The sequence below is a fragment of the Gambusia affinis genome, linkage group LG05 (assembly GCF_019740435.1).
Source record: "Gambusia affinis linkage group LG05, SWU_Gaff_1.0, whole genome shotgun sequence".
NCBI lineage: Eukaryota > Metazoa > Chordata > Actinopteri > Cyprinodontiformes > Poeciliidae > Gambusia > Gambusia affinis.
Genome location: NC_057872.1, coordinates 7,413,919 through 7,437,194, shown reverse-complemented (window position 1 = coordinate 7,437,194; position 23,276 = coordinate 7,413,919). Strand labels below are relative to the sequence as shown.

Here is a 23,276-nt window from a genome sequence, read left to right as displayed (position 1 = left end):
AAAAAAAAACCCTAAGAACTCACGGCCAACTAAAATCAGAAGGTATTTTAGTTGCCACCTGAATGTTATAAATATTGAATAGTGGATGACAGTGAGAAAGGAAAACACTGTTTGGGCGGTCACGGAGGGGAAAAGTTTTAGTTTTAGTTCATAAGTTATTCATTGAGCCCGGTCAGTGTCGATACCTATGAGGACTCTCGATCCAATATGACTGATCCTGAGCTACTTTGCAAAGAAGAATGTCAAAACTTTCAGCCTGATAGAGTCACACGACTAAAGTCACCTGTAATTGCAGCCAAATGTGGTTCTCATTGGGCTGAATACAAATGAATGTCACACAGTACCGATTATTTATTTGTAAAATGGATTAAATAGTAAATTATTTCCCTCTTTTCCAACTTAACCCCCACTTCCCCCCACCCCCTGGCATATTTAGGGTTTTCTGAAGCATTTTCAAAAGGAAACAGTCATTCCTGAAGTGTCCACTTTTGACAGCCATCGGTCAATCTAGGGCAGCTCCCACAGCAGAGGACATCCAGTGCATGCCCATCCCTCCCCCTGCAGCTCCGAGACAATGTACACACTGTACTGACAAGATATGGTGTAGCACTACACGGGAAAATCTGCATGCTAATAGCGGCTGGAACACTGGTCTTTTGTCAGGGCTGCATAGTTATTACAGAGAAACAAAGGCCCCAGTGTCACTAAAATAACTCCTATAAGTATGGATTTTCAGCCCGATGCACGGTGACACTTGTCTGATTTGGGAGCAGAGAGCTCAGAGGCTGCCCTCCACGAGCAGAGGAAGGATTTAGTTCTACAGTGCATGGGATATTACAATAGGATATTAGCTCATTTACATGGAATAACGTCTAAAACTGTGTGTCAAATGAAATGTAACCCCTGAGTCATATCTGAAGGCTGATTCAGATTATTATGAAGGAGACTGGAATTTGGTGTTAGAGGAGAAAAGCCCGGAGGGGAGACACCGTTTTTCAGCTCCATGCCTCATTTACAAGAGACAGTTTATAGAAAAAGCTCAGGGTGCTCTTTTAACGTGTTTGCTAGTGAAAAAAATGAGGAAGGATGAGCCAGTGAGGCTTTTTATCTGAGTAATGTTGCTTTATAGCAGGTCACAAGGTCACAATGTTTCTTGTTAAAGTCAAGCGTGTCTCAGAAAGTGGTGTCTACTTTCTGTTAGCATGCAACCTCTTATTTTGAAGTAAGAAAGGAAGTAGTTTTTGTGTTGGCTGGATGGAAACAGTTACAAAAGTGTTGAAGAGTCTTCCGACTCTTATTAAACTCTGCACAAGACCATTTTGGATGTTTGGTAAAACGAGAGAAACGCTAAAACAATGGCTAACCGTTGGCGGCTAACAATACTAAAGTTGGCTAGCTTGCTCATCTGTGCTCACCCAGGGGCTTTACTCTATTTTTAACAAAACTGGACTGCATTTAATAATGTCTAGATGAAAAAGTAAAACCTTCAGAAGGGGTGAACCAGACCTCAATGATTCTACATGGAACAGGGATTTTTTTTTCCAAATGTGGGAACACCATAATTCACACAATACAACACTTTTTTTCACATTAGGCTACCTGCCCTCAAAATAAAAGCAGTTTAGGTTTGGCTAGTCAAACTTAAACTGGAATATTTTTTTCGTTTGTGAAACTTATTTGCTTACTTTCCCACAAGTGTTTCTAAAATCTCAGTTTATTTCTTTACCCAAACTCCTGCATCGTTTCGTTTGACGAGCTGGACGCGTAGCTACGCCACAAATAACACAAAATTTCCTTTTTGTAAGTCATGTGCATAAAGTAAAAACGAAAACATAAAGTGCAGTTGTCTTGCTTTTGTTGTAACTCTGTAGACTCACTCCACACTTTTCCTTTCCCGGTGATTTTCTAATGTACAAACTGGGAAAGAAAGAAATATTAATTGCCACTGTAATTGCACTTCCTGGAACGGACCTTTTAAACAAGTCCCATAACATTTCAATTAGGCGAAAGATGGAGTCATACTAAAACCAGTTCTGATGCGAGTTTGAGTTTGTGAGAACACCCAGCTGTGTTTCAAACGTCCAAATGTCGATTCAAGGTGCGCAAGGATAAAAATATCAAAGTATATCCAATATACCAACACCACAGATGAGGAGACAAACAATGCTGCTGCCGCCACCTACTTACAGGTAGGTACAATGATCCGCTGGTATTTGTGGGGATTAGAGACCTGCCTTGATGAATAGCTAAAACCTGCTAATGCCCCTCAAAAATGCTTATAACTGCCTATTTCAATCATTCAAACACCAAATACACCTTTATGTGCATTAATTAGAAGAGTATAAACCATCTTAGATCCACAGCAGAAGCTAACATTAAAAGTTTTCCTTATCTCTACTTTTTTGGGGGGTACAGATAATCAGCACCAAACAAAATGAATGGCGCTCCTGTTTGGAAAATATCAGCCGGTTGAATTTTCTTCAGATTATTATAAATATGGTCAACAACAACAAAAAGTTTGTGAATAATTTGGAGCAGGTGCCACATAAAAATGTGCGAATCCTCATGTGAAAACTTCACATCATCGACTTTTCATCGACATTCCTCTCATCACTTTGGTCAAACTGCATTTTGTCTGAGCAGAAAATTATATTTTTAAGCACCTAACTTGTCCGTGTGAGGAGCTGAGCTTAATAATACTTTACACCCCCAAACAAAATTATGATCGATACTATCAAGGAGCTCGGGACAATCCTTCCCTTAAATGTTCTCCTCTAAGGAGTTGATGCTCCCAATGTCTGAGTCACTTGTGACTAATCCCTCAAAAACACACGCACACGCACACACACACACACACACACACACACACGCACACACACACACACACACACACACACACGCGTAGAAAAAACAACAAACAAAAAAGCTCCACAAGCTGCTGATGTGTTTTCTCCTGTCTTTCTCAGGAGTTTGTTAGCAGCCAGCATTACCTGCCAATCACTGGAGGGAAAGCTGGGCTGCTGATTTCAAAGAGGCTCATTAAACAGAACTGATTGTTCGCAGTGTTCAATGCATCAGTGACATTTACTCTGGGACGACCGCGGACTCAGCCAAACAGACCGCATCGATTGTTTAACGCGCGTTTAAATAGACCTTTCTGAAAACTTTAAAGAGTTCTTTGAAAGTCCTTTTTCTCCTCATCAGTGACGAAGCGGAGGAACGTCGGAGAACATCAGAGTGTCTGTCAGAACCACGTAATGATTTTGTCACAGATCTTTCTGAACAAAACCCTTATGAGCCCCAGAGGAAAAAGGAGAAAAAAAAAAAATCTAATCCACAAATTATTCACCTGAAATTATCCATGAAGGTGAACAAAGAGGTTCTTTTACCAAACTGTTCTCACAGCGACTCTTATTCTAACCTGACAAGAAGAATAAATAAGAGAGCTCTTGTTGAGGTCCTGCCCATGAGGCCTCTTAAATTTCCTTCATCCATAATCTTGTTGCTCTCTTTCGTCAGCCCGGTGCTGCTGCCATCCACTTCTGGAATACCAATAAAACACAAACCGAAGACGGAGAAACGTCCCGTCCAGGAATACCTCGTCGGTCTATAAGGGTTCGGCCCGGCGCTGAGCAGGTGAGAACAGGTCGTGTTTGGCCACACAAAAGGTCATGTTCGTAAGAGCGTGTAATTGATTGAATGTGCGCTCGGATCCGAACAAGTTTACACGTGTTGGGGAGTGACATAACGATTGATCCCTGCCTCGGTAATGGCTGAGCGAATTAGATTAACATTTTAGGTAACAAAATATTTCTTTAACGAAATCACAAGACTTCGCTGACCGTCTGCCGAGCACTGATGGAGGACAGCAGATTAAAGAGTGAAAAATAGCCGTTATTAAGGCACTTGGACTGATTGTTTCGCAGAGTGTCTCCCAAGACTTCTTGCATTATTTTCCACATTCTGTCATGTGAATCCTTCAACAACTTGAATACATTATGCTCAGTGCTTACCTGAAGGATTTATCCTGCCGAGTGGGGTGGACAAAGACAAACACTTAAACGAGTGATCATTTTTTTCCACCCCATTGCTGTCATTTAATAACAGCAATCGCTCTGTGGAACAATTGATCGCAGCAGTCAGTGTAACAACCATTAATGCAAACAAAATATGTTTAATAGTTGGTGAATAACTACTTGAACATGTCTACATTATTCCACAGAACATTCCTCAGGAACAAAATAAACTTAAAAATGTTCTTTACCGTGTATGCATTTCCTTACCAAGGTCCCTATAGAGTAAGGGGTAGTATATATGGAGCTGAAAGTAGACAAACGACCACATACCATCAGAAATAGCTCATGATGTGATCTGGCATTACTAAATAAAATTAATGACTAACCGTGCACAAGAACAATTACCATGACGTGATCTTCCTTGGGGGCCAGGAGGTCTCATTTTTGGGTAAAGGCGCCAACATAATGTTGGCAATGTCAACATAAAGCTAGCAGGTTTATGTTCTTCTTAGCCTATAACATTAATCATGTTAACTGATTTATACCTCAATTGTGCATTAAGTATGAAGACAATGTTCACAGAGTGATAATGCTAGATGTCTTTAGCTGGTTGGCTTCAAGGGAGTAGCGAAGTGACGGATGTATAAAACTAACTCTGAATTTATCCATGTGTAAAAGGCAAACGTTTCTATGACAACTTGTCTACAGAAATTAAATTAATGTATGTCATCATCCACTCAAGGATCGTTGAAGGACAAGATGTCCCAGGAAGTAAAACTTTCTACAATATGCTTCAATGATAGCATTTAAGTCGTTTGGCAGCATTGGGCTGCCGATGTGGACTTTCTTTCTAACACCAATAACGCATACAAACTGACAATACAGCAAGTAGAGTGACAAAGACTGACGGCGAAGAGAAAACCACATGCTGTAGGTCCTTCAGGATGAGCAGGGTCATTGGTTAGAGTTGGTATGAAGTTTGAGGTTCAGCTTCCTGCAGAAATGAAATGGTGTATGTATACTAAAATTGTCCAGTCTAAATCCAAAAGAAAATCTGAAAATAAATGTTAACACAGACAGGAGCTGATTTAGCTTACAGTCTTTTTGTAGGATTAAGGTGATTTATGGTCATCCATGTGTATTTTATTTTATTTTTTTAAGGAAAGGGAAAAGAAGCTGGCCTGCTGAGAAAGTGATGTAGTGAAAACATATGGCGTGTCCGACCGGCCAATAGCAGCATTTAAAAGGATTAATAAATCTCAAGTCATTTCTGATGAGGGAATTAAGAAGGTCAGATATCCCATCTCAAAATCTAGCATTCTCTTGCTCAACAAAACATAGAGGGGAAAATTTATGACAGACTTTATGAGTAGTTCTCACATCATGCCGTACATATTTTTGGAAACTCAGAGCTGTTGTCGCTCATGATTTATGAATAATCACACTGTAAAACAGGCAACTGATTCAGAGAGACTGAACACATGCCCCGTTTTCCATATTTATATTATTGAATTTGTTTGAAAAACACACATTCCTTTTCTTCCATTTGACAATTTGGCATTACCTACTGAGGATACGTCACATAAACTCTCAAGACAATTCAGTAAAGGTTAGCTTAGACTCGCGACTTCAGACAGACAATTTCCAACTAATAGACTGTTCATGATCGGAGTCTGACTTGAATTGTACTGTTGGTTGCTTTTGTTCGTATTAGTTTGTACTAAATATGACTGAACAGAGTGGTTTTGAATTGTAGGTCAGTGGATATCCAAAGTTTGATCTCTGTGCAAATTGGTTTATTTTTAATAATGACAACCATTGACTTGGTTGGTGTCAATTCCACAAGTCACCCCTACTTTAAGTGAAAGTCCACTCTTTTTGCCGTTGTAGCAAGACTCTGTCTGTAGTCTTTAATGCAATCAGTCGCCGACGTCTGTTATCAACGATTGAGGTCTTCCCCTCAACACAGCAGCAGCTGCCTTGATCAAACTGAGAATCAGTCAGCTGCTAACAGAACTTAATACAAAAAAAAAAAAAAAAAGCCTAACATGTTTCATTAATCATTGCTATCTGCTCGGCTCAGAGCGACACGGTAATTTGCCGTCACTCATCGCACCGTTGCGTCCTGCAGTTAGACGTTGCAGAACCTTCGAGGGAACCGTGCTCAGGTTCTGTTCTTACGCCAGTTTCTTCTCATGAAAGAAGGAAACGGAAACTGTAAACAAAACTACGGGCCAATCATTCGGCACATCTCCGCGTAGCACGCCTGAGACGAGCAGGAATTCCCGCCAGAGTTTGCGTGCTCCACTTTGAAGGTTTCTGTGTAAAAAAAATCTGATTTATTCATGGAGCTTCTCAAAGACTTTTTCCCCACTGGACGAGCAGGGGGAGGCGGGTTTAGCCCACAGATGTACGTATGTAAAAGCATTTTTAACCCTGGGAGATTTTTCACATTTTTGTAATGTGACAGCCACAAATTTGAATGCATGTTATTGGTATTTCAGGAGAAGGAGAAGCACGAAAATCCTGATACCCTGAATTCTGTGACGACCAATAATGACAACCAGTGACTTGGTTGGTGTCAATGCCACAAGTTTTGTCTCTGTTTTTCTGCCGTTAGTAAATTTAGCAGCGTGTACCCGAGGTTGACTGACAGCATTAAGACCCTCCTGCTGGCTCCGATTGGTTGTTTTCGACAGAGAGCTGTGCTCTTTGGCAGACTGCAATAGTAGCGCTAGAGGAGAGAGATTTTTCATATTATATTTTCATATTTTCACAAGATGGTGACAGATTTAATAAAAATGTGGAAAAACAAATTTTTGTAAAAGTTACTTTCTGCAGCGTTAAAGCAATTGCTTGATTTTAGTAACTAACCTTGTATGGCTTGTTAATCTGAACAAAAACACATTTCTTTCATGATTTAAAATTTAAAACGATTCTCTTTCCATCAAATAAAATTTTGATTTTAGTTCAATATTTTAGCTGACATTTCAGACCATCTGACAGTCCTCTTGACGAATCCATCGTTATGTCCAACGTAGCTGACAAGAACTGCCGCATGCTAGCACAAGTAGCCCAGTTGGTCTGCTCAGAGGAAAAACAAAGGAGAAAAATCTGCAAGCAGAAGGAAGGTGGTATGCAGAAAGTGGGCCTCAATCTTCTCATTTTTCCTCCTCTCCCTGGACGCAGAGCCAAGCATCTGGAACAACAACAAGGACTGTGAGGAGACAGAGGCGCGGGAAGCAGTCCTCTGGAAAAACATCCATCGCTATGTGGCCCGATACCAAGCCTCCCACCTGAGGGCAAGCGTCCCCCTGCCGCTGCATTCATGGCCAGTCCAAAGCAACCCACAAGCTCTGGGGTGGAAAAAAAGACGCTCTCTGTCTCTGGCACCCCGACTGGCATTCAGGATGTTTGTCCCCCAGAGATTTTACAAGAAGAGATAAGGACGACAGCAGAAGCTGTGTCCAGAGAATGATGGTGACCTGTGAACTTTACTTCATGGGATGAGTCTGAACGCTGAGAAGTTATAAAGCAGCACTTCATCAGGTCGTGTGTTTTTGGAGTGTGTTGCTGTATCAATAATGCTGCACCGAGCAAAGCGACAGTAGCTTCCCAGAACACAATGAAGTCCCGAGCCAGTCATTACGCAGAGCCTGTGAGATGGATTTGTTGTCCCTACAGACGGCAGTGAATTCTTTAGTTTATGTCTCTACCCACAAACTTTTATTTCGCATTAAGATCCCCCTTCCCCCTCGCTCTGCGGGAACTGTAATCAAGATTGTAAAAGTCGGCTTATTTGTGTCTGACTTATGACTCCATTTTTTATGTCGGAGTGCTGCATCACTCTGACGGACTTCTTGTTATTTTTGACTTTTCAGAGAGAGATCCGTTTCTTTTTTTGTCCCATTTTGCCCCAGGAATATGTGCGTATTAGTGTTTTCTATTAACTGCATGCACAATTAATAAGCAACATGTTGAGGATTTATTTCACCATTACTCATATTGAGCAACTACAGTGTTCTCAGTTAACCCCAAACGTTAACGAACCGCCAACTTGACCATTTAAAATGGTAGAAGTCCCGCTTCCGGATTCCTGAATCACTCTGATCAACTATTTTCTTTTAACCATTTTTCACTTTTCAGAGAAAGTTTGCTTTCTTCTTCTTCCAATTTTGCCAGAGGAATAAAATTGGTGCACCTAGTGTTGATCTTGTCAGGCCACATCTACCCTGGAACCCAAATCCAAAATGCCTTCTCATTTTTGAGGATAGGGATACAGAATGTTTCAATCTATAAGCAGGTCTCCACCGAGGGCGAAGAACGCACAGAGTTTGCGATTGCAGAGCGATTTTAGAGAAGCTGAAACTGTCAGAACTGGAGATCAGCAGAAAAACTTCCTGCAAGTTAATGCATCTGTACAGACAGTCCTGCAAGCCGCTCGTTTGACCTCTGTTAAGGGACTAGACACACAATGTAACAATTTCTATAATATCTATTTAATTTGGGGTTTCATACAAATGTTATTTTTTTGTTTGCTTGTTTTTTCTTTTTTACGGGTTTGACTGGAAACACAAATCAGAAAGAAGCATTTTGAAGCTGGGTAGAGAGAGTCTGATCGGTGGAGCTCCAGGTTTTCAGGTTCAGATTGAACATTTTCTTGTGTTCTGGAAAATACTAAAGCTGTTTCTGACTCTGCTGCATCACCGTATTTCTCAAAGTAACAACCAGTAGCCAAACACGATAGGTTGAAACTGGAGGCGTATCCGTGTAGAGCCTGCAGTTCTTCGACTCGTCCTCCTCTATCAATAAAGCTACTTTCACACGGCAGTCAAATGCCAACCAGTCACTTCTTTTGCCCAGATGTGACCTTTATCCGACTCTTTCTCCGTAGTCTGTAGGCTCAATTCTGACCTTTTCACCCCCCCAAAAAAACCATCCAATCTGTGCCTCTTTCATAACTTGCATTTCTTTTTTTTCTGCCAAAAGGCATTTTTTTAAAATTTTATTTTTTACAGAAATGATCTTTTAGCAAAAAAGAGGTAGTGAGTTAGGTATTAAAAATGACTTCAGGCCATTATTTTAGGAATGTGATAATATGTGAAACTAATTCAAATACGTATCTGATTGATTTCAAAGCGTCTGCAGTTATGTTGCATTTTTTCCGGTTTCTATGTCATTGAACGGAGATTTGCATCATAATTGGCATTGGGAATGCTTTGGGGACATAAAACGTTCACAGAAGTCTCAATGCGGTTGTGTTTAATTAGCAGTATGAACGACGGCGCCAAAATGTAAAAAATAAATAATGGAACTGAGCATCAAAACCTGTTGTTTCAGAAAAAGTTCCCATCTGATTTTGACAGGATCTGTCCAAAACCAAACTTTCACGTCAGATGTCGGGTTCAAGCAGTTTGGAAAAAGAAAGAAAGTGAGTTACATTCATGTCTCTTTGGCAAACTGAATGTTTGGTCAAAACAAATTTGGCCGTGACTGGACGTGTCGGTGAAGCATGAAAAGTTGATTGGCAGTCGGCTCGGCAAATCCATGTCAGGGGTGTAATGTCCAGAGTTAGTTCTATTTTTTTTCCCGCCCAGGGAGACGTGAGCGGTCTAAACACATTCAAACACATATTTCAACATGATTAACGCCCCGGGACGGAGCGGCAGATGGACGGCTGCGTCAAAGGCTTCAACCGAGAGATGAAACTCTGACGGTTCCTGATTGAGTCGCGGCACAAAGAACGGGTCATTCTGATACTCGCGCCCTTACAGCGTCTGCTAAATCGAGAAATGACAGGATGTTAGAGAAACAAGAAATTGCGACACCGTTGTAGTGTGGCACCGCAATTTCCTTGCCGCCCTGTAATTTTCATGGTCACTGCTCTCCTTGATGGTCAGTAAAATTGTAAATCATGTCTGGGCTAGCAAGACGGAGACAGTCCAATCAACTGGAAAATTAATTCCCAGAAAACAGAGCTGCAGTCCCTGACAGCTGAAATATAATACGTCTACTAACAATCGCTACCAGAAAGTCGTTCACCATTGTGCGACCGGATGTTTTATGCTTATGTTGCACCAAAATAAATTGAACTGCGTCTTTTAATTGGCTGACGTGACCCCGGATGGTGAAAGTCAAGGTTTCACAACACGTTTTGTTGTCGCCTCGCGTCTGACCTGAGTGTGTTCTGAGATGTAATAGGTCAACACATAATTTCACTACTTATTTATATAGAATATGACGGAATGAAGAACCCAAGGCTGAGCTCTCGGTGTAACAGTATCATCAGCCCAGCGTGTTGCTTTTTTCCCTCCATTTTGCTAAAATCACCACCAGCGCTTTCCAACTCAGCAGCACAATCTACTTATGTATAAGTGTTCACTCCCTAAATGCACGTCTTCTTTAAATGTAGGCAAACCGCCATGAAGCAAAACGCCTTTTGTGTGGGAGAGCCGCTTTCAGAGCCAGAACGATTCCAGAACGATTAACTCAGGTTGGCAAGCATTTGTCTACCGCTAATAGCTTTGTATTGAGAAATACAGCAATCGCCTGGGCTGTAATTAACGTAACTCAGATATTTCTATTCAAAGCTGATGTAAAGGGTTCAGAATGAGCTCCGGGCTTCGGCCCAGGCGTCTTCTTTGGAAACCGGTCTGCCATGACCAGCAGCACGAAAAGCAAGAGCGCGCACTGAATGAACCGCGGCTCCTCCGCTGGCGTCGTCACAAAGATTTGAGTCAAAGCGACTGAGATCGCGTGAAATCGAAGCAAATTCACCGCACTAGACCTGTGAAGGACTAGTGGCTACACATCAAACTCAAGGCTCACGCTGAATTAGTCAAGAGAGAATAGGCTTTTTAGCGTTTCTCACGTCAAATCAAATACGCAGCGACAGATCCTTTAAACGGACGGAGATTCAACTGGAAAAAAAAGTCAGGGCTGAGGGGAGGAGTCCAGCTGTAAGTGATTTGACTCATTTAACCGCTTGATGTGAGGACAAACGAAACGGAAAACTCATTTTGTCAAATTATTTAAAGCCCTAACAATGAGATGATAATCTGGATGTGTGTTTTAGACAAACAGAAAACCTTCAGGACCACATGAAATCAGCTGCATTTCACAGATAAGATGTCAAACCACATAAAATCCACCCATCTGTTGCCAGGGTTTGAAGGAGGAGTGTGTAAAAGTTACTAGAGAGAAGCAGGACTGCATTTTGCATTCCTTTTTTTAAATTGTTAAATCATAAGGCGGGAACATCTGTGGTTGTGCACGTGCAGAGATCTACTAAAGTATCGTCTGTATTTCGCTGTGCACATGGATTTTACTCTGCCGTGGCCAGACTGAGTGGAGGCTGTCTGTGAACAATTTGTTTCCAACGCGTTTAGTTCTGATCACATAACAATCAGTGGAGGTTTGTTTTCTTCTCTGACTTATTCTGCTCCTTTTTGAACATTTACAGTCAGGTTTATGCACTTCAGCTGTCAGGAGCTGTCTATTTTAAAACAATGAGTGAAATATTTTAAGATAAAGACGAAATTTAATTTTTAAGATAATTTTAGAAGACGAAAATATTTGTCATTTGTCTCAAATGACCAGGACAACAGGAAGCAAAGAGAGAGGATTACCTCTCGTTTGAATGAAATCAATAACTTTGTTTTTAATGGTGAACGTAAAGGACAGTTGAATGTTACCAAAAACCCCCAGACTGAAATAAGTGATCGAACTGCTTGGCTTTTCTTTGTACATTTTTACATTTCTGTACTGGAACTCAATGTTTCAGCATCTCTGTGTGGTTTTCTGGAGCTCTGCTCCAGATTTGCGGAGCACAGAAGCTGAATGCTGTTCCTCCGTGTTGGTTTGGTCTGTCATCAGGCTCTCATGCGAGCAGCAGAAGGAGTTTTGCGCCACTTTGTGTTCAATTGTGTAAAATCCCAATAAAATACATGGACATTTTTGCCTGTGTGTATGAGAGAGAGAGAGAGAGAGAGAGAGAGAGAAAATAAGATCGTGTTGATTTTCCACAGATTCTTCAATTTCAAGTTGCTCTGTTTTCCGTCCAGAAGAGAAGCTCTCCAGGACATCTTGCCCAACATATGGGCTGTATCGGCTCTGCACAGGCTCTCTTGGTTACTCACTCTCCCCTCCCCTCGGACTCTCGCTGCAACAGACCCAGCTGCTAACTCACACACCACGATTGTCCTGCCAGATGGTCAAGGCCGGATGACGTGCTCTCCTGAGCTCAGGGCCACACACTGAAGCGCCCTCTCTCTTCCACCGGGGCGCGCAAACACGAAGAAAAACCCCGATACGTACGGAGGCCCGGCGGTACGGCTGTCGCGCTTCTCAGTTTGTTCATTCGTCTCTGAGACGAGTCTGGAAGAAAAACCGAAAGACAAGCGGCGATCACAGAGAGGGGGAAAGCAAGATGAGAGAGGGGATAGAAAAAAAAACCGAGGATCTGAACAATGGTGTCAAAGCAAAGAACACTGCTCCAGTGATGGTTGCTTCCCTTTAACAATCAGAGCTTTTGAATTGAGGGGTGGCAGAGGGGAGACGCTTGTTGTTGGCAGTGCCAGGGTCCGGTACCGGCTCGAGTCGGTCTCCGACACAGAGACAAATAACTGAGCCACTGCACTTCTGTATGAATAATTAAACTCATACAGTTCCTTCCCCTCCACATCCCCAATCCTGGGCTCTGCGCACAGTTCCTGGGGTTCAACCCCATCCACAAAAATACATTTGGATTAAAAAAGAAGTTGCACCGATTAATTTGCCCGGGATCGGAATTGGCCTAGTCAGGGCGAGAGCGGACCGGGTCAGTGGAGACATCCAATCTATTTTCTGACGTCTACCACATTGCTTTGCTCTTTGGTGGAAAAGTTATCACAGAAAGACTGCAATTGGGCTGCAACTAACGATTATTTTAGTTATCAATTAATCTATCAATTAATATGAGAATTAATCAGATAAGCACATTCTGCTGATTTTTCATTTAAGCCTTTTTCATACAATATTAAAAATACATGTTGACTTATTTTGGATGAACTAATTAATAATTAAATGCCAAATGTAAGAAATCTTTGTCGAGTTTTGGCTTAATTACAGCTCTTAGTTTGTTCTTTCAGCAAACAGCCTTTTTTAAGTCTGTATTCTCTAGTCTGATTCGTCACGACTGATCATTTCAGGTTGTTGAAACATCTCTAATACTAACAAAACTAATGCCAACATCTCTAATGCTAACATCTCTAATGCTAACAAAACTAATGCCAACATCTCTAATGCTAACATCTCTAATGCTAACATCTCTAATGCTAACATCTCTAATGCTAACATCTCTAATGCTAACATCTCTAATTCCAACATCTCTAATGCCAACATCTCTAATGGTAATATCTCTAATGCTAACATCTCTAATGCTAACATCTCTAATTCCAACATCTCTAATGCCAACATCTCTAAAGCTAACATCTCTAATGCTAACATCTCTAATGCTAACATCTCTAATGATAACATCTCTAATGCCAACATGTCTAATGCTAACATCTCTAATGCTAACATCTCTAATGCTAACATCTCTAAAGCTAACATCTCTAAAGCTAACATCTCTAAAGCTAACATCTCTAATGCTGACATCTCTAATGCCAACATCTCTAATGCTAACATCTCTAAAGCTAACATCTCTAATGCTAACATCTCTAATGCCGACATCACTAATGCCAACATCTCTAATGCTAACATCTCTAAAGCTAACATCACTAATGCCAACATCTCTAATGCTAACATCTCTAAAGCTAACATCACTAATGCCAACATCTCTAATGCTAACATCGCTAATGCTAACAGTGATTACAAGAGGAATCTGTACTCATTTTGTCCTTGTTTCTGAAATGTAAGCGATATTATGCAGATGTGTGTATTGCTGTGTAATGTTGCTAATACCAATACTACTACATATTTGTCCTAAAATCGAGAGCATCTTACTGTAATAAGAGAATTACAGAGAGAGCCGTGTAGCTAAAGATTAAATATGTTCCACTGTATTTTCCAATATATCAAACTCTACTGCATATTCCTGCATGATGCTCAATGTTGAGTGCAAGAACAAAAGGTGCTGCTTCAGAAAAAGAAAAAAAATAAGACATTTGACTTTTTTTTCATATGAACTTACTGCATTGTTGTCCTGATGGGGCCAAAACTAACCGAACAAAAGAAGAAGAGTAACACCTCCTTTTTAGACTATTTTAACCACATTGTTAAGTAAATAAATACATAAAAATAAAGGAGAACAAAGAGAGTCAGAATGATGGCTGAAGAAAACAACAGGAGCAGCACAGGCACCGTCTGCGGCAAGTCGGTGAAAGAAAAGCCGTCTCACCGAATTCAACTCCATATGCTCCACTGGATCACTGGGGGAAATTACATTACCAAAGAATAGGTTCTCAATCTGCTCTCATTACGGCTTGATCTCTTTCACAGACTCGTCTACAGTGTAACTAACAAGCAAACATGGAAGTGGATAAGCATAGGAGCCTCTGCCCGCTCCCCATCGGCCCGTGAAGAGAAGCCCTCTGACTCAACCCACCAGGCCGGGAGCGAATCGATGCGATCTGCAGAAGCTCCTTCTAACCCTAATATTTCAAGAGTAGCCAGTAGCGCCCAAATGCAATTACGGGGGGGAAGCACATTGAGCTTGAAATAAGTCATTACGAGCTCGGGCCAATTTCCACTCGTTTCACTGATAGGAGTTGAAGCAGGTCTGGACTGAGCTCAGATGATGTTTGGGGGAGGGGGTGCGGCGCGATGTTCTTATTAACTTATGTTTGTAGCCACATCAGCAACTGGCTGGCCGTCATCGGCCGCTCTGATGTCGCTGAATCTAAGCTTGGGCAAAAAAAGAGAATAGAAATACCTTTGTCATTTGAGCCTGACTAAAAGTAAGCCAGGGATAAAAAATAAATACATTTTTAAAAGTACACATAACTTGATACTGCTTTATATTTTCTGGATATGGGTGGATTTCAAATTTACAAAAATATTTCTACATTTTGGAAAGTTTGTTTGAAAAATATAACCAATGTTGAATCTATGATGTATAGTTTTAATCTGACGTTAAATAATTTTAAAGGAGCAGTATTATGTGTTTTCAAGTCACATACTGGCATTTTATAGCACAATCAAATAACTATGTTACCTTCAGTTGTTATAAAAATTCAGTATATGTCAAATATGACTTCAAAGAAATTTGACTTTGTAATTTAATGCCTTGAAATTGGGACTCTGGCCCTTTTTTTTCTCCCCTCCAGGGTTTTTTTTGTGGGCTGTAGTGTCCCTTATATGACAGTAGTCTGACAGGAAAGGGGGGAAGACATGCGGTAAATGTCGACGGGTCCGGGAATCAAACCTGCGACGGCCGCGTCGAGGACTCAAGCCCTCCAAACGTGGGTCGTGTTATCCCCTACGCCACCACAGCACGCCACAAACCAGGTATACTTTTGAATGAGTTGAATAACAACATTACAACATGATGTAAAGCTCCAAAAGTCGGTTCTATACAACCCTGCCCCTTTAAAATTCAGCTATGTGAATTCATTTCTACTTAATATGACTGCATGAATAAAGGTCACCTGCAAATATTACAGTATTAATCCAATAGTCATGCGTCTTAATATCACACTACACTCTGTTTTTACTCATGAAAACTAACTCACTTCGCCATGCCATATGCTTGGATTGTACTGTTACATTCTGGTAAAGTCTACACTTCAGACTTAGCAGCTTTGTGCCAGACCAAAATGAATCAATTAATATAAGCTGCATGTTTCTAAACATCTCATCATATTTTGTAACTATGCAACAAATGCTTTAGGGAAACCACGGCAGTCTTATTGTAGCCTGAGTAAAGATCAATTTTCATAGAAGCTTCTCTTAGGTTTGACTAAACTCCTTCCACTTTTTAACTCGAGGTGTGTATTTTTTTACAAGCATTGTAAACATCCAAATTTACTGTAAATATAATCCATATCAGCACAGAAGATTCATCCTGAAATATCGGCGCCGTGTTGCAGCATCAGTTCCTCCTGATTTTGAAAGCATCACAAAGATGTGCATTTTGAATATCCAATCTTTAGTTTAGCGCGGTTCAAAGAAAAACACAGGCTCAGTCTTCCACTCAATACATTTTTTTTTTAAACAGTTTGTTTGAGGGAGCAACTTTAAATGGACGGCAGGTGAAACGAAGCCAATCCAGTGATGGGTTTAACACATGTACAATTTGAGAAAAACGCTGCGGTTTGAAGCAAGAAAACGGGTTTTAGAAACAGTGTTCAGGCTTGGAGAGGAGAACAGTGAAACTTCTTGAATATCCATCTTTTCTTGGTGAACATGTTGTTTATATTCATGTTTCCTTTGGGATTAGAGCTATTGTCGATTTTTCCCCCCGTTTTGTACCCAGGGGTACTAAAAGAGACTGAAGATAAACGCAAAATTAACTGCAAAGTAACTACTCTTAAAGAGATAAGCTTCAGGGTAAAAAATGCAATCATGTTACACATAATACTCAACAGCTGGAAGCTCTATACCAAATACAAATCTTTTAAGTGGAAATGTTATGTTTAAAAGGTTTGGAGTTCTCAAAATCCTTACAAGCGTTCAGGATTTATAGCAACCATTTCAATCTTAGACACATTTTGTATGTCATAAACACAATAGTGAATTTACTTTAATGGACTGGACAGACAGAAACATAAGTTTCAGATTTAGGCCAAAGTCAGTTTCATATGCCTGTCTAAGGTTCTTCAGTGTTCTCGTACACATTTTGCTTTGTGTACGAGAACATATTCAGTTGAAAGTCAACAATATGTATAAAAAAGTACTTGGCTCCACTCTTCAATTTTAATCCAATCTGAGGATGAAGAAATAAGTGCGCCTACACGATATTAGAAAATCTTGTGATGCCAATACAATTTGTAAATGTCGCAATGACCATGTCAGGTGGAGCACATGCCTGTTTCCCTTTTTCCTTTTTATTCTAACCTCTGCTTCCCACTCGATGCACCTTTAGCATTTTTGGTAATGTCATTTGTGTTCGGTTAGAGCATCTGGTGTGGTGAGACTCTGTCCAACTAGCTAAATACTGCAAAAACATGAAAAGTACAACTTCATCCTACTTAAAATAAACCAGCCAAATGTTGTTGTACTCCAAATAGTCTTTTCCAATATAGATATTACACACACTGATATTGCATTGGAAATACATTATGCAGCTCTATAAAAAAAACAGAAATATCTCAGTAGTTTTATGTTAGAAAAGAAATACTGCAGGTTAGGACTATTGGTGGTATTGTGAAAATCTTAAAATAAGCTATTCTCTTGTTTACACTTTATGTCAGTGTGTTGAGTAGGATGACTCAGTCATGGACACAAACAGGCTGCATATGTCCATGCCTGCCAACACTTCACACCATCCTCCACAGAGACATGCCCAGGAAATGTGATCTAAACGTAAAATGATCTTTGTGGCAATGCGACACTTGGCTAAACGACCAAACCAAAGTCTGCTCCGCTGTTTTCTGTCCATCCGAGGTTTGTTTCTCCGCCTGTGATCGGTCTCTACCCACTGCGGCCAGCGATGATGGCAGAGCAGACCGAGCCAGGACAAGAAAGGCAAAGGTCTGGGTTTGTGGCGCTGTTATGAATCCAAGGTAATGGATTCATAATAGGCTTTTAACAGTCGCCCAGCAGAAGGAGGCGTTTGCCCCTCACTGAAAGAGCACAGCAAACAGGAAGTGTGCCGTGAAGGCATCCAAAACAACTCAAGGAATTTGACTTTGGTTTCACTTTGCTCTGAGCATTGACTGGTGCTGGCTCTGTCGAACAGTTAGCATAAACGCCGATTCAGGTCAGTCGAGTGCATCCAACCAGTCAACTATTTATACCTGACACCAATTCTGTAATACTAACAAAAAAAGTTGGTTTTTGAATGGATGGAACAAAAAATGACTGAAGATTAGAGCTGGTAAAGCTAACTGAGCTAATCATGCTAATCAGTGAGAAAACATGGTAGGACAGTTTAAAACGCATTCTAAATCATATTGTCTTTTTAAATGCATAAACCCCGCTTACCAGAGTGATCTCTCACACAGTGTGACGTCACCTCTGCTCCTGATATATTGATTACCACTCAAAAAATCCACCAGAGACATTTGATTTACGCATCTTTCGCGAACGCCGCTCAATAAACATGGAGCCTATTTTGAACATCTGCCAATGACAAGAAGCCTTTCAACGCCAGCTCAGAAAAATCAGTTTAAACAACAAACAGGTTTGTCTTTAAGGAGTAAAGAAACAAACCTGTAGGTAAAGCTTGGTAAAAGTCACGTTGAACTTTTTAAAAGCAGAATGTTTAGGCACTTCAATTGGGCCACATTTGTTTGCCAACTTTAAAGATACCATCTGCTGAAACTCCATCCTACTTCGTTCAGGTTTTTATCCTGAGCTGCTAGAAGCAGAGCTGTGAAAAAACCCCCCAAAAAACAAAGAAACCTGGATAAAATAAAATCAGAACGTTTTGATTACGTTCACACCGATGGAACCGGGAGCGACGTTATTTCATGCCTTCACCCGAGCGATGTTTTATACGCCTGATGACTCCGTTTCAAATGATTGAGTCTTCTCCTCGCTGATCAAACCCCACCGTTCACCACAGAGGGACACATTAATTACTGGAGGAGGACGGGACAGAGCGGATCAATCAGACAGAATCACTGCATTGGAGAACCTCTCTGCTAATAATGACTGAGCACAATGCTGTGATTTAGCGCACAAAGTTCACACACATAAACACAATCCAATTAGCCAGATTAATTGCCGCTGCATATTGGTTATTAATCTAAAAGGGCTCCATTGGGAACGCAATTAATAACTTTAACAGTGTAGATAATCTGTTGTTGTATTTGCAAATGCTTAACCTGTAGAAGATTTAGGGCCCTAAATCACAAAAAGTCTCTAATTCTGTCACGCTGGAACATAACCGTACCGCTCGTGATTTGCTGTCATTACCATTTTCCTCGAGCGAGGTCAGTGGAGTCACCAGGTAGTTCTCGAGCTGTCAGCTGTGCTTTAGTTTTAAGTGTTTCTCACACACCATCAGGCGCTGCGTTGCTGATGTCCCTCCTTCTTGGCGCTGTGTAAGCAGCGCAGCGACTAGCTCCTCTGCTAACAGGTCGGTTAATCGAGTGCGTCTGACTTTTTATCAGAGCGGAAAGTCGTGACAATATTCATCTGAGGTAGATGGTGAGATGTGAGGCTCTTGACCTCTGCAGGTAATTCATGTCTTGAAGGCTTCCTTTCTTCTTTCTGGTGAACTCGGTTAGACAGTACAATCACAACAAAACGTCGCGATTTCATAAATTCTGTTAGGTTCCCGACTCACGCATGTGAACTAAAAAAAATGAAAAAATAAAATAAAACAAAAAAATAAAAGGGGGGAAAAAGTAATTTCCTTCACCCTTGGTGGTGTTTGAAAACAGAGTCCGGACTCAGACTCTATCATCAGAGTTAACAAGCTCTAACAGGAAGCCTCAGAGGCACTGATGCTATCATTAGGAGAAAGGGAAAAAAAGTGCCTGGAAACTTTTTTTATTTTATTTTCTGTATGAATTACAGAATAGGATTTAGCTAAAAAAAAAAAAGAGAGAGAGAATACAGATAAAAGGATTTCAATAAATTTGTGCTAGTAAGTTTTACCCAATTTTATACATTTATGCAAAACATAAAACTATTTTGCTTCTAAAATGCATCAACTAGGAGTCAAACTGCAGACGTCTTCCTCCTGCTTCATCAAACTCTGCCCTCATCTGCTGAGCTGCAGTATTACAAAGGGCCTTTTTAACCTCTGTCCACCACCATACATCATCTCTCTGTGACTGGAGCAGGAAACCTGTTTAAAAACAGATGGTGAGTGAAGGTACTGCTAAAATATGCTGTCAGGGTGAATTTACAGCTGGATTTTCAGTTTTCTCTATCTTAGCAACAGGCTTCAGTCCTTTCAACAGCATCAGCAATCAGCTGCCAAACAATTTTTTAAAGCCTGATTGGCCCTGACAGCTTACTCCATTCAAATAGGGCTGCATATCAGGAAATGATGTCACTCTAATGACATTAGTGACAACTCTGATAACGACTGGAGCATCAACCCAGTTTCTGTCTTCTCTTTAGGACAGGGCTGGGCATCTCCTGGTCCTGGAGGGTCGGTCTCCTGCAACTTTTAGATGCATCTCTACCTCAACACACCTGAGTCAAATAACGAGGTCATCAGCAGGACTCTGGAGAACCTGACTGCACTGAGGAGGTGATTCAGCTGTTGGATTCAGGTGTGTTGGACCAGAGAGACATCTAAGAGTTGCAGGACACCGGACCTCCAGGACCAGGATTGCCCACCCCTGCTCTAAGATATTAAACATTAAACAACATCCCAGTAACTCATCTTTGGCTTCACCACCAAAGCCAGTACAAAAAAGTGAAAAAAAGAAGCATAATATGCTTGCATTAAGGTCAGTCAAGAGTACCAACCAATCAACTTTTTATACATGACACTTGACATATGGCGAAGTGATGTGTTTAAGAATAAATTCAGAGGAAGCAAAAATAAGACAAACGCGGTCTAAAGGAAAACTATTTTCCAGCAAAATCTACTAAACACATGGCGGTTCATGACGAGTGAAAGAGAGTGAAAGAGAGCGAAGAGAGTGAAAGAGAGTGAAAGATCGCTACACGTCAGCAGTTAAATGATAAATGTTAATAGCAACAGTTCACTTAAACGTAATAGATGTTATATGAATGTAAACTTGATGAAAAGTAAATAAATCCTTGCAAGCTAACAAGCGTCCAAGCTAGCATGCTACTCAGATGTACACCAGAATTTTAGCTAACGTTAGCCATTAAAGACTGTTGTATAGTTTGGCGCTTTTCCATCCAACACTCTGAGGAGTTACGTGTTTTTCCCAACATGCTCACGGGAACATGACATCACTGTACAAAACCTTTACTAAAAAACATATTTCACAGATTCCAACAAGTCCTAACAAGCCCTTTAGAAAGGAACGCAGGCTTGAATATATGGCAGCACCGTTTATTTTGGGGGTTCCCCGTCTCCCTTCTTGTCTGTTATGGAACATGCTGGATTTGGAAATGTTGACAAGTTTTGGGGAAAAGTTAAGAACCGATATTCTCAAAGATACAGATGGGGAGTCCATGACTCGAGTAACGCTAGCCACGGTAACTGTGCTGATTGAGAGTTTAAAATGTCAACTTGTTTTAAATAGAAATCGACAACAACTGCTCTTTCACGCATGCAAATGAGCCTTCCTCTGCTCCTACTGCCTCTAATTACAGGCTGCTGATGGCAGGAAGCCCAGAAGACGATATTTTGAATAACGTTTCCTTATCTTAAATTGTGACTGTTCGATCAAAATCGCAGTAAGCCAAATTGATAAAAGCATGTCAAAGCTATCCTTCTAAAAGTGCAATTAAAATCAACCACAAAACTCCAATTCATGCCATTGAGGCAGATTATGTATTTATTTATTTTAAATTCCTTCCGATGGCGTGTTCTTAACATCCTTACCAAAAACTTCATCCGGTGATTCGGGGTCGGCTGCTTCCTTTGGTGCTGCTGCTGCTGCTGCTGCTGTCGCTTTGGGTTCAGGTGATGAAGCCTTTAATAGGAACACAAAAACAGATTGGAGAGGTGAAGTGAGCTGAGCTGAGACGCCATGGCAACAGAGCAAAGACAGAGACCAACAGACAGGAAGAGAGAAGAAGAGAAATCACAGCGATACGTACAGTACAGCTACGCCGATCTGAGCTTTTTAGAACCTCATTAGCTCACAATTATGCCAGCATCCTTTCATTTAACACTCGGCAGGATGCGCATTATTCCTAATCAATCCTGAGATCAGCTGATTTTGATTGCAGCAACAGTTTTATTACGTCTTTGCTCGGGATGGTCGGAGATTTCTCCTGCCTGGCCTTTTCTTTATGAACGCCGTTTTATTTTTGTGCAGTTTCAAAGTCTTAAAAGCAACAAGATGGGGATTTGATATGATACCTGCATAAACAATATATTCTATGACAAACATAGTGAAGCAATTACAGGCTAACTTCCTGTACAATGCTAACATACTTTTAGATTTAGGACTGAAATAGCATGAAGCTGATATTCAGGCCTGCTGTAAACTCATCACCAAGTGAAAAAAAAAAAAAAAAAAAGCAGAATATTTAATGTTTTTACCAAAAAGTAACATATGCAGCTACCCTAGGTTTCTATAACAATGTCTTGCTACTCAAAAGTATGGAAAGGATGTGAGGACTTTAATCACATTTTGTGGCATACATCAAACAGCAATAAAGATTATTTAGTTATTAATTACTGTAGACCACTACCAATGCCTGACTGGCGATTGGCAGAAAGAAGCAGAGGAGATTAAAACTTTCTAAACAACAGTGGAAAACCTGATTTTTTCTTTTTTTTTTTCCTTCTAGGATCTCATTAAAGCCACTTTAACCCACAGCAACCGAACGACAGGAAAGTTAGCAGTTTAAAACCTCGGTATATGTATACTGGGAAGAACAGTACAATGTATAAAAGAACAATCAAAATCATGCTGTAAGACTTGAGGCCTGGCAGATATTACTAATGGCAGTTTTTCATTGGTACCGCAGCATAAATAATTTGCATAATGATTAGCCCTAACCCTCCCACTCATCACCACAATAAACACCATAACTCCCCTTAAGCCCATTGAAATGCACATCCTGTGACTAAGCAGTATTAAAAGTGATCAGCTAGTTTCATATGGCGGCTTGCAGTTGAACAGTAAATCCCACAAATCTCTTAATCCTTGCATAAAATTTAATTTGTTTGCTCCGGATCACAACATCACTTGTTGGAAATTACAACCTAAGATAAAGCCGACGCAGTTCGACGCTTCGGCCGTTCCTCTCCATCTGCTGTCACAACCGACTCCTGCAGGGAGTGGAGTGGTGTGGGGAAAAAAAAAAAAGTAAAAATAGTGTTAAATGGAACAAAAATAAAACCTGAAAAAAAAAAAAATAAATAAAATATATATATATATATATATATATATATATATATATATATATATATATATATATATATATATATATTTAAAAGAAACTAAGCTTCACACACATTGTGTCACTTTTTCCTCTGAGAGGTGTCAGTTTTGATTGTGTTGT

General features: G+C 40.6%; 1 protein-coding gene across 2 annotated transcripts in view; it reads right to left on the bottom strand.

Moving 5' to 3' along the window:
* Positions 1-23,276, bottom strand: part of LOC122831548 (myelin basic protein-like) — a 69,389-nt gene that overhangs the window by 1,595 nt on the left and 44,518 nt on the right. For both annotated transcript variants that reach the window (XM_044117826.1, XM_044117827.1), the window contains one exon: positions 21,643-21,733. In XM_044117826.1, coding sequence (XP_043973761.1) covers positions 21,643-21,733 — 91 coding nt within the window. The remainder of the gene's footprint in view (positions 1-21,642; positions 21,734-23,276) is intronic.